The following is a 15,250-nucleotide window of genomic DNA, read 5'->3' on the forward strand; positions in this document are numbered from 1 at the left end:
CTGTATAGTTAACAGATGGTGCAAAGCTAGTGTTTTTAGTTAGGGGACATTCATAGAACTTGCACCCTCTTCTTCCCCTGGTATTTTACATTACCAAGTACTCACCAAATATGCTGTTGCTTCTATTGTTGGAATAATTAGTTTAAATTTTGATGTCAGAATATTGACCTTAAAGCTCTTAAAGTAACTTAATGAAGCCGTGATATTCACTATAACCCTAATGTCATGTGAGATGCCACAAAGTTTTGTTAGCAGCATATTTCTTAATTTGCTTTTTATCATTTTCCTTTTTTTGCTATTAGTCAATTTATCTGCCACTTTAACTTGCATAGCCTGAGTAAATCAAAGCTGTTAATTAAAAGGTACATTACTTTTTTCCTAAGAGACTTTTCCCCCCAGTAAATCTAATATTACTTTCTAAACTGTATCTGGCCTGTTCTGAATGCTAACCATTTTAGCAGAGTCCATAATGTTGCTTTTTGTGGTCATTTATTACATAAAGCAATTATTTTCTGAAAAATTTTAATGTTTTAGAGTTTGGAGGGACTAATATTTTTCATTTTTCCATAGCTGTGAGCACTGCAGTGTTTTAGTGCCTTTTAAATCTTGTAGGATATCAGAGGCTCTTAATTATTTGTTTCGCTTACTGGTAGTGTTTGCCTGAGAGGTATGCTAATTGGCACTAACATAGATATTGGGGTTTGGAGGAATGCTTTTTCTTTTCTGCCATTTGTTTGTGATATCCTTTTATATATGTACAAAGTACAGTAGACTTCCAATAATCCGGAAACTTTGGGACGTAGGTGGTGCCGGATTATCGGATATGCCAGACTATCAGGAGGTGCTATAAAATGGGACTATAAAATGTATATAAAGTGTTTTTAACCCTTTTTATTGTACGTACTTTATACAGTATACTGTAATGTTTTAGTTTTTTTAACCCTTTTTTACCCTTTTTGCTCGGTTCAGCTGCTGCTGCCTTGTGACTCGCTTTTTGCCGAAGCTCACTCACTAGGCTCTTGCCATTTTGATGCTGGACTATCGGGAGTGCTGCAATTGGATGCCGGACTATTAGAGTTTTACTGTAGATATAAAATGTTACCAGATCAGAATGGAAGTGTACAAGAATGAATGTAAAAGTATTGTGTGACTACATAAACTGCAAGATGTTGAAGAATCAGTGAGGTGTATGTGTTTGTGTGCATGCACACTAGTTACTCAGTTATCTTTTGCTTTAATCAAGATTGACTTTGAAGTTTCCCCTGAGAACAATAGGAGACTAGAAGATACTAACTCTGCATGTAGTTTACTTTAACCACAGAGAAAATGTAACTCATTATCTTGTTGTATAATTGTGAAGGACAACAAAATCAGATTTTTAGAAGACGCAATTAATAATCGTATAGGAGATCTTTGTTTGAAATGATGGCTTGCTGTACTTGTTATAGAACCTAAAGTATGAAAACAACTAAATACACTCTTATAAATATACATGGCCGAAGTTCAGTAAAATGACACATCTGCACCAATTTTGAATTTCTATGTTTGTATTCTAATGAAGTACTGATTCTCTTGAGCGTCCTTTTATATTATGTTGGGAATGATTCAACTTTTTTCAATAGATGTTTCATTTTTTTTATATCCGGTTCAGTAGTACACTTCTGTAGAGCTTTGCCATAGGGACTTCTATAGCTCTTGTACTGGATCCATATGGCTGCTATTTATTATTATGACACTGAAAAACTTATTGCACCTATAGAAAAGTTGCTTTTTTCTTACTTTTACAAAATTTTAGTAGACTGCATATCACTTTGGAGTAATGACTTGTAAATATACTTTTTTTGTGTGCATGGAAGGAAAACCATTCTGAAATGATTAATTTCTGTGCTCCTATAACTTCTGAGATTAAAAATTAAGAAAAATATCTCCTGAGTAATGAGTATTGCATTTCAAACTTAAAAGCAATATACAAAGGTTTGTTCTGTTCCCTGCACTTTTCTTGTAGTTGCCTAACAGAGAAAACCATGTCTATGGTGGACCGTTCAGCTCTGAAACCACACTGAGACTCAGGGTAGACTCTCTCTGCAAGAGCATGGAGCCTTTTCAGCACAACATGTGCAAATAGCTTCCCCACGGTGCTGAGAAGGGAGATGCCGCGATAGTTGTTACAATCGCTTTTGTCACCCTTGTTCTTGTAGACAGTAACAATGTTAGCATCCCTCGTATCTTGCGGTATGCTGCCTTCTCTCCAGCATTAGCAGAGTATCCCATACAGCTCTGAGACTAGGGTACTGTTAGCGCATTTAGAAAAGGTCTGTTCGCGATTCTGGCTAAGATCGGCTGTCCTCCAGCTCTGCTCAGCATTGTTAGGGCCTTCCATGATGGCATGAGAGGGACCATCGTATACGATGGATCCACATCTGAACCTTTCGAGATTCTCAGCAGAGTGAAGCAGGCTCTAACACTGTTCGGCTGGCTCTAACACTGTTCGGCATCTTCTTTGCAGTTTTGCTCAAATATGCCTTTGGAACTGCTACAGAGGGCATCTTTCTCCGCACGAGAACGGGTGGCAACCTCTTCAAACTGTCAAGGCTTAGAGCAAAGACCAGGGTGCTTACGAAGCGTCTAAGGGAGTTCCTTTTTGCTGACGATGCAGCTATTGCTGCTCACACTCAGCAGGAACTGCAGTCACTCACAACTTGCTTTGTGGAATCATGTATGGAATTCGGCCACACAATTAGCTTAAAGAAGACCCAGGTGATGAGCCAAAGTGTGGGTAACAAGCCATTTATCAGTATGTTGGATTATGAACTGGAAGTTGTCCATGAGTTTATTTACCTAGGCTCTACGATCTGACAACTTGTCCTTTGATAGCGAGATTAACAAGCGCATTGGAAAAGCCGCCACAACGTTCTCCAGGCTGACAAAGAGAGTATGGGCCAATAATAAGCTCACTGTACACACCAAGGTGCAGGTCGACACAGGCTGTATTTTGAGCACACTGTTGTACGTCAGTGAAACATGGACTTTGTGCTCAAAACAAGAACAGCGGCTCAACACGTTCCATATGCGCTGCCTTAGGTGTATACTCGGTATCGCATGGCAGGACAAGATCCCCAATAGCGCAGTGCTTGAGAGGGCGGGCACCGTCTCCATGTTCACCCTTGTCAAACAGAGGCGTATGCGCTGGCTTGGCCATGTCTCACGTATGTTGGATAGCCGAATACCGAAGGGCCTTCTCTTTGGCGAACTGGCGTCTGGAAAGAGGCCGAAAGGGTGACCTAAATTGCGCTATAAGGACATGTGCAAGCATGACCTCAGCCCTCTTTCTATCAGTGCGAACACCTGGCATTCGCTCACCTTAGACAAGTATGCCTGGAAACAGGGAGTGAAGGAAGCTCTTGCTACATATGAAACTACCTTGGTGAAGGAAGCGGCAGATAAGAGAGCCTTCAGGAAGATCCGTGCCCGTGATACCAGTGACATCTGCCTACTGCTGCTCACAGTGCGGAAAGAACTGCCATTCCCGGATTGGATTGCACAGCCACAGAAGATGCTGCTCGAATCAGTCCAACAGGGGTGCGAACCCATGATCCTTCAGGATCGAAGGATGCCTACTAATTTCAAATTTCTGCCTGGAGTGATATTATGTAGACTTTGAAAGTACTTTAGTTGTCATACTTACTTCTCTAAAAAGAAACACAGTGTAGTCTTATACACAGGCTATATCTTGAGACTCAGCATACTTAAAACAAAACTTGACATAAATTCAATCTGTGAATTAGACAAACAGAAACAAGCTATACAGTTATTTTAAGAGTTTTATGAAGTAGAAAAGTAATTTTTATCAAATTGTAGAGTTCAACCTGTATTTACTTGTCTATTCTTCTAATGATGATTTGTCCCGCTTCATCATTTTTAAGCGTATACAGGGTGTTCCTGCTATACTTCGAAGATACATTTAAAAAAAAAGTGGACATATAGCGAAAATACGTAAAGTGGGGAATTTTTATTCCCATGGCTGACTTCAATTTGCACTAACTGGTCTTTTTTTGTCCTCCCCACCCCACCCCCCCCTTTTTTTTTTTTTTTTTGCATGACAGCGGGAGGTTTTAAAACGGGGAATGGGAGGACTGAAAACGGAATAGTTCCCATAAGCATCAACGACACTAGTGTGGAACCATTGTATTCCGGGGACACTTATAGCAGGGACACCCTGTATTTGTGGTGGTGGTTATAACCTGTGCTAGAAAGTTCACAATCTGAAAGGAGGTTTGTATATGTTCCCCTTAATTTTTATTACATGATACTTTGCTGTTGAGTTGCATCAAATTAGATTTATTATTTGCACTAAGGAACAAGATGGTCAACCACAATTTTATTTACTTAAAATATAAATTATTTATGTTGGCTGGTAAAAGTGGCTTCGATTGCTACAAATGCTTTGTTCTGACTTGATTTGCAGCCTGATTCAGTGGCTTTTAAACTCCCTGAATTGGACTCATACTTGTATTATTGTACTTTAATCCATTAAGCAAACACTTGAATATGAATTTTTATAAGGACAAATTAATGTTTCCAGCAGAAATAATTAGAATAAATTTTAACTGGTTAGCTAGATATGTCTACTGAACAATTGTTTGTGACTAGTAGGAAGCTATTGATGAAAACTAGACAAGTTCAGACAGATGTTAAACCACGGTTTAAACTGGGGGTGCCACTATAAGTTGGATGAGGAATTTTGCCAGACCAGGTGAGGTCATTTCTGGCCCTCCACCACTGCTGCTGGCTCCCTTCCCTCCACCCACCTCCCGCAGCCCAGTTGAGCCTTCTGGACCAGGGATGTTGCCAGACCAGATAGTTTCAGTTTATAGAAGTGCAATCTGTACTTCAGACAGCACCTTCTGGCAAATGCCCTTTTCTTTGCGAAAGACAAGATGGAAGAGGGGATATCACTAACCTCTTTCTTTTAAACACTTAGTCCAGACCAAAACAGAATAACATTTGTATCACAAATACAGGTTTTTGGAGCTGTTAAGGGGAATAGAAGAATTTAAGCAATGTTAATATATATAATATAGAAATGTGTTGCTTTGCAAAAAGAGATTTTTAAATCCTCAATTCTACAAGAAGATTTCTTAATGTACTGTTTAAAAAAAAAAAATAAACCAAATCTGCATTGGTGATATCGGCAACAATATTGAAAAACAGAAATTTTAAAAAGAGAATTAGTTTTATTATTCTAAACCAGTTACTTATCTCCTTGAGGCTGCTAAACTCTAATATAATTTAATTGAAATCTCAAATAATTGGAGATGAGGGAGGAGATCTTTTTTAAATTTTTGAAGACAAGTTTATATGTTTATCACCAACATTAAACTATCCTAGCAAGGCATTTGCTGGTCATAATTATTGACAAAGTGTTCAGATGCAGCAGTATACTTTGTTGCACAAAACACTCATTGAAAACATACTTGTTTTGCTTACGAACAAGGGATTCTTGTTGAGATCTGAAATGTTCCCCTTTTCTCCATACATCCTCTCCACTTGCCCCTTTTTTTTTTTGTTTGTGGTGCTGTGGCTATCATCCTTCAGTGAAAAGAGCGTGCAAATGGCTGTTGGTTTCAATATTTCAAGCTTGTAATATTTGAACAATGCTTTGTGTCTACACATCATATGAGCTCATATTATTGAACATGTTACAGTAGTGGCTGAAGGCCATAGTCTGATCTAGAGAATCCATTTTGTTTTATGATATGCAAATGCTGACTTGGAAAATTTAGGTTGTAAGCTCTCTAATACTAAATTTTATGGTCTGGCTGGGACACATTAGCCTATTAGCAGTGGTCAGGTTGAACTGGTGATGGCTGCTGCTATATAGTGTGGACAGTATGTCTCAAGCATTTCAGCTTCACAAGTTTGTCCACAATGTGGTGTTTCAAGTTTTATGGTCCTCCTTTTCTCACCCCACCCCTGTCTCTGGTGCGTCAGGTATTCCATGGGGCAATCCCGGCTTCCCCCATCTACTAATTGTGTAGTTGATAAAAATTCTATCTACTACACAATTAGTTAAATACCCGCTTCTTAACATCCTTTCTCGGAATGTGACTGGGTGCTGAACCAAAGAATTTGCCTAACCACGGGAGCTCGTTATTATCTAGCATCATTATTAGCACTTCCACTGTTTAGAGGGCTCTTAAAAGACATTTACGAGTAAATTAGAGCTAAACACAGCACAGAAGACTGAGACCCAGGACTGGTGGCTGTAAACAAATGTTATGGGACTGTGGTAAACTTGGCCACGCTCATAAGTGGACATCTGACTAGCTAAAATTATGCCATACCATGGGTATTGCCAAACCAGAGAGTGCCAGACCCAAGAGGCTCAACCTGTAGGATGAAATACCTTATTTTCCTCTGTTAATTTATTTGGTATCTGATGGCACGTGTCTCTTTCATTGTGATTCTTCATGTAAAAGCCAGAGTTCAAGTATATGTCCGTCATGCACTTGTAGCTGACTGGGCTCTTTGATCTACCAGGGACTGCATCACAATGGATAAGTAACCTTTCTGTTTAGCTTTTTCTGATGGTTTTTGTGACTTGAGAATAAGTGAGTTTTGTTGTTAGCTTCACCATGGCTGGTGAAACCCCCTTGCTCTCGGACCATCTTTCTACTTTAAGGATATTTCTAATAGTTGCTCCCTTTTATGGTAGTTGTGTTATAATTTATAAGACAGTTGTGTTATAATTACTCTGAGACATGGTGTCAGCGAGCACTATTCTACGTTTGTAGTCAGCCTTTACAAGTGATAGTTATTTTCTTGTTCACACAAGCTAATGTTTTCAATTCTGTAGGCTCACCAAAATATTTCAACAACAGTCTGCATAGAAACAGTAGACATTTTTTTTTCTCATTTAGAAGTTTGCTAACTGTAGACTAGGACATGGTGTAAAACTAGCATGTCTTTTGGGCCAGCATTGTGGTTAGTAAGTGTGGGACATGTGTATTAATATTAGGCTGCTTCATCAGTTCTTTCTTCTGCTTATAGGTTCTTGAGCAGAACACAGTGATGACAATTTCAGTATTTTCTAATGCCCCTGATTCCTTCCACTTTAGTTAATGATCTTCAGCAGTCATCTGACTGTCTCGTATATTGACTTCCTTATAAAATGAAGTGCTAATGTAAGGCACCATCACTGCTATTCCATGGTGTAATCCATGCTGGGATTCACACTGAGAATGGTTGGCAGTACTTAGTAGTCTGAAATTCTGTTGTTTGCCTACAACTCCAAGAATACACTTCAGTTCCCATAGTGCTTCATTGTATAGAGGGAGCATCTAGCTAAAATACTCCACAAAACCCCCTGTTTTTAGAAACAGTGTAAGTCATAGACTTTGCCTACACTATCAGTGCTTTGCCCAGATAGAAATAGTAGCAGAACCTCATTGTGTTAGATGGAATGTGTACTACCAGACAGTTTTCCTGTCCACACAGTAACACCATCTTCTCAATAGACAATAGCTATGCCACATAGCTGTATCTACTCTGGGGCTACTGCTTGCATAGCTAACAGCTAGGTGTATGGTCTTTTCACAACCCTAACCAACATAGTTATGTGGTCAAAACATGGTCGTGTAGTACTGGCTCTGCAATCACTGATCAAACAGTGTAAGTACCTGTCAGTGGCATATGTTCAAAGTTCAGACTAATTAAAGATGTGAAGTTAAAATGCAATAACTCTTGGCAGCCACCCTGTGCCTCCTCCCATCACCCCATGTACACTCTTATTTAGAAGTACAGTGGCCGTAGTTGCTTAATTGTCCTTTTTGTGGATGTACCAAATCGCTCAGAAAAAAGTGTTGATGTTGCTGAATCCTTGCAAGCCAATTGAAGCAACTAATTGTATTTGCACAATCCAGTGTTCTTCTAAAAATTCATTGTTTAGGCCTTGTGTACACAATAGTTCTGTTTTTTGGGGGTTTTTTTGGGGGGGGAGGACAAGATATCTTTTGCTGACAAAATTTGGAGGTGTCCACACTCCAAAGCTACTTTTACCAGTAAAAGTGTCTTGTTTTGCCTATGAAATAAAAACATCTGTGAGAGGCATGAAGCTTTTTGCAGCAAAGTTGAAGTAACAGGCAGTGTAGACACTGCCATTTGTTATGCTGCCATAACTGGCCTCCCTCAGTATTCCATAATACCCACCACCATGAGCATTCTGCTCTCTGTTTTGAACTCTGTTATCCTGCATATAGCTACATAAGCACTTGCAACTCCCTTTTCAAAGCTCTGACAGCTGTGTGCACCACTCTGCTCTGGCAACAAAGAGCAAATCATTAATGTGGAGTCCTGTGGTAGGCAAACTGCTGCTGCAGGGTGAGAGAGAGGAAGGAATGGGACTGCTATGCTGTGCAGAGCCAGAGAAAGGGGTGGAGTTACTATGGCCTAGGACTTATTGCTTCCAAATGCTGTCTGAATTTGGAGACAGCATGACACTATCTCACAACAACATTCGTGGTCTGTTCTTCTTCCTCTCCCCACCCCGTTGTTCCTTCTAACTTTTTCCACCCATGTGCAGAATAAATTGTATGATGTGCATTGAGGCATGTGCAGATGTGCACAACCAATAGAAATGCATGCTGCCGGCTATGGATGCTGTGGAGGCTCTGCTAATCAGTAGAACAGCATCTGAATCTCTTCTGGGTGACCACCTAAGCGGGAATACCATTCTTCCCCCTCCCCCCCAAACACCTGCACACGCCCTCAGACACTCCTCCCTGCACACACCCCACTCCCCACACTTTAGTTGAAGAACAGTTTGCAGTCTAGCATATGGGCAAATAAACAGGTATCGGAATCAGCAGTTTTGACGATCTGAACTGTATGTATGGATTAGGAGTTTGTATACAAATACTTCAGTGGAGTTAGAAAATATTTCAGTTACTTTATTATGTACAAGTTTAACTATGCATGCTATGATATGCGAAACCAAGCCTTGAGTTTCAGGGAATTTGGAAAGTTGACTGCCTAATGTAGTGTTTCCCAAATGGTGTTCTGTGGAACCCTGGGGTTCCGCGAAGTGAAAATAAGGGTTCTGCGAGAGAATTCCATTACTATAACATTTTATGATTTTAAAAAATTTTGTACACATTACATGTGACTTATGTTTTTAAATATGTGGAATTAAACTAAATATTGATCTTGTGACCTTGTTTAGCATTTGTTTATTATTATCCTTACTTATTTGTGGTCTACTTTTTCTGCTCCATATGAAAGAAACTGCCCTAATAGCAGTCTTATAAGTTTAAAAGGGTTCTGTTGCCAAATGAAATTGGGAAACACTGGCCTAATGGGATCCGTGAACAACTGTTCTCTTCACTTAATCTTCATTGTACACCTGGTCAGATGGTGCATCTTCTGCTTTGCTCTAAAGCATCACTACTGCAGAAGGCCTGAGTCCTGACTAAAGAATTTATCTCATCTAGCCAAAGCTCACCATTCCATTATTCAGAATTAATATAATACTTTTGCTTTCGGGTTTTAAGTATCTTGAAATATAGTAATCCAGTAAGAGGGATGGAAGTATCTCTTTAGGTCTTGATCAGAACTTATTTTGCTAGTAATAGAATATACCCATTTAATGTTTATGCCATTCTGTAGTTGAGAAATATTTCTCTAGTATAACAGTGTCTGCATAACAGAATAAAAATATGTAGCAACACGAACTGTACACTTTTAGAAGTGATTATTAATATATAAATTGCCTTATCCATTTTGCTTCTTTGGAAAGCTATTGTTTACAGAGACTAATAATTTTTCTTATTGTTTAGGTGACAAACAGCATGTTTGGTGCTTCAAGAAAGAAGTTTGTAGAGGGGGTCGACAGTGACTACCATGATGAAAACATGTACTACAGCCAGTCTTCGATGTTCCCACATCGGTCGGAAAAAGATGTAAGATGAAAGAGCATAATATTTTACCCATTAATCATGGAATAATCTCATAAGACATGAAATTGAAATAAGCACAGAATGTTCCCGTACTTAAGGGTTTTTGTTTAAGCTGTAACCTATGTAAGTTGGTTGGCGTGTGGTAGTTCAAATAAACTACTTCAGCACCCTACTCATAGTTTCTCAGCTAAAGATAAAGGTAGTTTAGTTCCCAAAGAAGTCCTAGATGGGTGACCTGGATACACTTTTCAAATTCAGCTGTTTGAGAGAGATTAAGAGCATATCCAGCCTTGGCCATTACAGAAGAACATCCCTTTCTTTTTTTGTCCCTAAAGTAGTTTCTGGCCCATTACTGAAGCATTGCTTATTCCCTAAATAAAACCTATTCCTTCTTTTATAGGGGGTGCTACCATACAGTTTTGCTTTTGTGGCCAAATATCCATAGGACCCTCTAGCTTCTCTCTCTCTCTCATAAGATTGAGAAATAAATTGAGAATTTTGATGCAGAAAATATTCCCCTCCCGCCCCCCCCCCCCCCCCCGACACCTGGGTGGGGGTATGGGGGAGAGTCTTATAATTCAAAAGCGTATAGGACTAAGTTCTTTTAGAAAATTCAAAATTGAGGGCTTAGTATGATTACACAAAACGTAAAGGTGTACAGTAGTTAGAACACTTTTCCCTTGTTTGCCACCTGTTTCAGCTAGGTTTAATCTTCTTGAGAGGTAACACTACAAGATGGGATACTCTAGCCCAATGGTTTTCAAACGGTTGGTTGCAACCCATAACTGGATTGTGGAATGTCAGACACTGGGTCTCATTGCTGCAGGGTGATCAGGAGACCTGCAAGGATGCTAAGGCAGACTACCTGCCTGTTCTGACACTGCAGACTGAGTTGTACCCCAGAAGCAGAGAGCAAGAGGCCCAGGTCCTAAGTGAAGTGGGGAGAGTGCACAGAGCTATGCACACTGCCCTGCCCTGAGCACTAGCTCTGCACTCCCATTGGCTGCAAACCTGCTGATTTTGTGGCACAGCATGGTCTGTGGTGCCAGGAAAGGCAGGAAGCCAGCCCTAGCACAGCCATTGCATCACTGACCAGGCACTGCTCTAGGTAAGCTCCTTCTGCCACAGCCGGAGCCCCCTCCTACACCACAAAGCACTCATCCTCAACCTACCCCGGAGCCCACACTCTTGTCAAATTGTTAGGTGTGGGCATCAACAATTGTCTTCAACTGGGTCACGAGAGCAAAAGTTTAAAAACGACTGCTCTAACCCTCTTCTCCTTTAAGGAATAGTTTGACTTGACACTTTTGCAGCGATGTCACTATATAGATTAGATCCTTTCATCAGACAAATCCATTCGTCCGTCCGTCCCCCCCCCAGCAGTAAAAAGAGAGCTCTTTAGTAAAGGAAGGGTTTTAGACCCTCTTTAAAATGCATATTGTAAGTGTAAAACTATATTTTCTGCCTTTATCTATTTATATAGCACCTAACATTAGAGTGTTTTTTCTAGTTTGCCATGTAAGCTAGCTTTAACTTGAAGACTTTACTGAAAGGAAAGCTGCAAAACTAGGGGCAGGGCACCTGAAGTCTTGTCTTATACTTGGATGATTTAATGCAAGTGGGTGGGCAACAAACAGCATCACAAGTAGTTGAGCTTTGATTTAAGCTTTGTCTATACTGCACACTTTTGTCAATCCAAGTTGTGCCAGCAATCAAGAACTGGTATAATTTGGGCATGTTCACACAACTTACCTTCTGGTCCACAATTGTTGCTCTACTATCAATCCTGAGAGCCGTGCACTGTGGTTAGTTGTGTTTCTCACCACCTTCTCTAGCTAGGAGTCATAGGATGGTGGAGTGGATCACAGTGCATCATGGGTTCAGGCTTAGCATTGAATAATCTGCTTTTTGGTCCCATTATTCCATGGACTCCTGACTGCATTTTGTGGCATTTTTCAGTGCCCCTGTTTACTGTATGGTTTCCATCTCTGAAAGAATGGATCCTACACTTTCTATTGTTGTGGTCACTGTTATGAACAGATCACAGGTAGTCACGGAGTACATCATGAACATTCAATTTGAACAGGATTTAGAGGTGCCTTTCTGTGCTACAGAAAAAAACAATACCAGATTATTTTTGGTATTCACAGAACAGCTGCACATAGTGGACCATTGCTTTTGGGCTCATGAAATAAGCACTGAGTTCTGTAGTCACATCGTTGGGCAGGCCAAGGGTGACAAACAGTGACTGCAGAACTCAGATGCAGAAAGTCACCTTCCTGCAACTGTCGGAAGCTTGTCTCAGTGGAGAAGCATATGGTGATCGCTGTATAGAAGCAAAGTCAAATCCAGATTGCTACCGGTCAGTTGCAAATCAGTTTGGAGTCGAGAAGTCCATTGTTAGGCCTACATTAACGCAAGTGTGCCAGGCCATTATTAATCACATCCTGCTAGGAAAGAACTGTGACTCTTGGCAACATGTGCAAAAAATGGATGGCTTTGTGGCAATGAGAATCCATAACTGCAGTCAGGCAATAGATGGCGCATGCATCCCTATTTTGATCTCACACCATCTTATGACAGAATATATCTATAGAAAAGGGTACTTGTCTATGATATTGCTGGTGTTTGTGAATTACAATGGACAATTCACTGACATTAATGTGGGGTAGTCCAGGAAGGTGCATTACACACTAGGGATGTAAGTGTGCATACGAGTAGTGACTCAACTAGTCACTTCTCTGCCCCCACCCTTTCTGCCTCTATCAGAGAGAGGAAGCAAGTTGTGGTGGAGGGAGCAGGACCCGGTGCTGTAGGGGTAAAGAGGAAGAAATGACTTAAAAGCCTGTTCCTCCAGCACCGTTTCCAGGGAGGCAGAGGCTAGCAGGGGACCAGGCATGAGCTCTTAACACATTTAAAAGGCAAAGCTATGGCGGGATTAGCTCCCGGGCTGGGAATTAACCTCACTGAGGCTCTGTAGTTTCCCCCCTTACCGACTAATCAAATAGTCAATGAAAATTCCATTGACTACTTGATTAGGTGATTAAACGTGATCCGTGTTACACACACATCTTCAAGAACACTGGTGTGTGCAAACAGGGTCTTTCTTTTCAGATCTGAAGATTCCAGAAGGGGCTGTTGAATGCCCATAGTGATCTTGAGAGACTCAGTATTCTCTTTGGTCCCATGACTTATGAAGCCTTACATGGGAAACCTAAATAGTAGCAAGGAGTGCTTCAGCAACATGCTGAGCAGGTGTATCATAATCATAGATTGTCCCTTTGATAACAAAGCACACTGGCACTGTCATTATGATGTATTAGACCCAAACAAGGAAAATATTTCCATGGTCATAGCAGCCTACTGTGTGCTTCATAATATTTGTGAGAGTAAGGGTGAAAAGTTTCCTCTGGGGTTGAGCGTGGAGGTATTAAATACCAATTAACAGTACACACAAAAAGCTTGGTGGGAAGGGAAAGAACAGTAAAGCACAGTGTAGGCTCTTACATCTTTGTGTAGCTTCCTTTTGGAAGCTGTCCAGAGGGGTGGCATGAATGGGATACTGGGATGTTCTAGGAAGTTGCAGGGAAAGTATGGGAGGAGTTTGAAGCCAATACAGAACTGCTTTTTAAGCACACTCCAAAATGGGGATGAGAATGCATGCTTTCTGTGTGTTGCATGATTAGGAACTTCAGCATTTCCATATGCTCCTCCATCACTTATCTACCACTCCTGGCACATTAAAATTCACTCCTGACTCTCCTTTTTGCCCCTCTCGTGTTACTTTCTTTTTTAAAGTCTGCCACCATTCCCTTTGTTCTTGCTTTTTGTCTTCTGTGGATTGGAGCACCTCTCAGAATATGTCCTTGCTGATTCTCTTTGATTGCTTCCTGATGTGGAGGCCACATTTGCAGAAGAACAAGAAACAGAAAATGGGAGCATGGTTTTTTTTTCTGTGCATGCACAATATTGAATCATTGTAGTAAGATGCACCTCTTTCTAAATATGAATGTTTCTCACTGTCCCTTGTCAAGCACACAACTTGGCAGATTCCGTAAACCTGGTGAGTTAGGCATGAGGGGAAGGAGTACTCCTCAACCTGGGGAAAGGGTTTGGGTTTTTTTTTTTAAGTGGATCACTGCAGACAACTAGGAACAATATTGTAAATTCTGCCACCATTTTCCACAGATGGGATGTATTGAAGCTGATATATAACTCCTGAGGGGCATGCAAAGGTGTATCTCTTGCATGTGTGTGGCTTCAGATCAGGTCCATAAGCTGCTTGCCTTTGTGCCACTTTGGTCCCTGCACAAGTGATTGCTATTAGGCATGGAAAAACTTCCTACAACATGGGAAGTTAACAAAGCACCTCTGCCAAGGAACCTTTGGTGGAGTATTGGCAAATAGCTGCAGGAAACATTTCCCTAGAGAGCTTTCTGGAGGATCCCTAGAATATTCAAGGAGCTGATTGAGGAGGTATCTGAGCCATTAGCCATCGTATATGAAAAGACATGGAAGACTGGAGAGATTCTAGAACACTGGAAAAGGGCAAATATAGTACCCATCTATAAAAGGGAAAAACAGACAATCTAGGAAACTACAGACCATTCAGCTTAACTTCTGTGCTAGGAAGGGTAATGGAGCAATTAATAAGGCATCCATCTGCAGACATCTGGAAGGTAAGGTGATAAGTAACAGTCAGCATGGATTTGTCAAGAACAAATCATGTCACACCAATCTGATAGCTTTCTTTGTTAGAATAACAAGTCTTGAGGATAAGGGAGAAGCGGTAGATGTGGTATACCTAGATCTTAGTAAAGCATTAGATATGGTTTCACATGACCTTATCAATAAATTAGGGAAATAAAAACTAGATGGGGCTACTATAAGGTGGGTGCATAACTGGCTGGAAAACCATTCTCAGAGAATAATAATTAATGGTTCACAGTCATACTGGAAGGACATAAGTGGAGTTCCTCAGGGGTCTGTTTTGGGACTGATTCTGTTCAATATCTTCATCAACAATTTAGCTAATGGCGTAGAGCAGGGTTGGGGAACCTAAGGCCCAGGGGCTAGATGTGGCCCCAGCTTGCCTGGATCTGGCCCTGGTGCTCAGGGCTCCTCTTTTGTTCTCTTCCCCTCTCTCCCCCCCCCCCCCCCCGGGTGTTGGGGAGCCCATGCTGACATTCCAGCCCCCACCCGACTGACTTTTTTTCTGTGGGTCAGCAGCCCCTGACCCAAAAAAGGTTCCCCAGTCCTGGCATAGAGAATACATTTACAAAGTTTGTGGATGATAC

At 40.9% G+C, this 15,250-nt stretch overlaps 1 protein-coding gene across 6 annotated transcripts in view; it reads left to right on the top strand.

Annotated features, from left to right (window-relative positions):
- Positions 1-15,250, top strand: part of CNOT2 (CCR4-NOT transcription complex subunit 2) — a 132,614-nt gene that overhangs the window by 70,011 nt on the left and 47,353 nt on the right. For all 6 annotated transcript variants that reach the window (XM_075931731.2, XM_075931743.2, XM_075931736.2 and 3 more), the window contains one exon: positions 9,834-9,956. In XM_075931731.2, coding sequence (XP_075787846.1) covers positions 9,846-9,956 — 111 coding nt within the window. In that variant the 5' untranslated portion in view covers positions 9,834-9,845. The remainder of the gene's footprint in view (positions 1-9,833; positions 9,957-15,250) is intronic.

Source organism: Pelodiscus sinensis, chromosome 1, assembly GCF_052426305.1.
Source record: "Pelodiscus sinensis isolate ZL-2025 chromosome 1, ASM5242630v1, whole genome shotgun sequence".
NCBI lineage: Eukaryota > Metazoa > Chordata > Testudines > Trionychidae > Pelodiscus > Pelodiscus sinensis.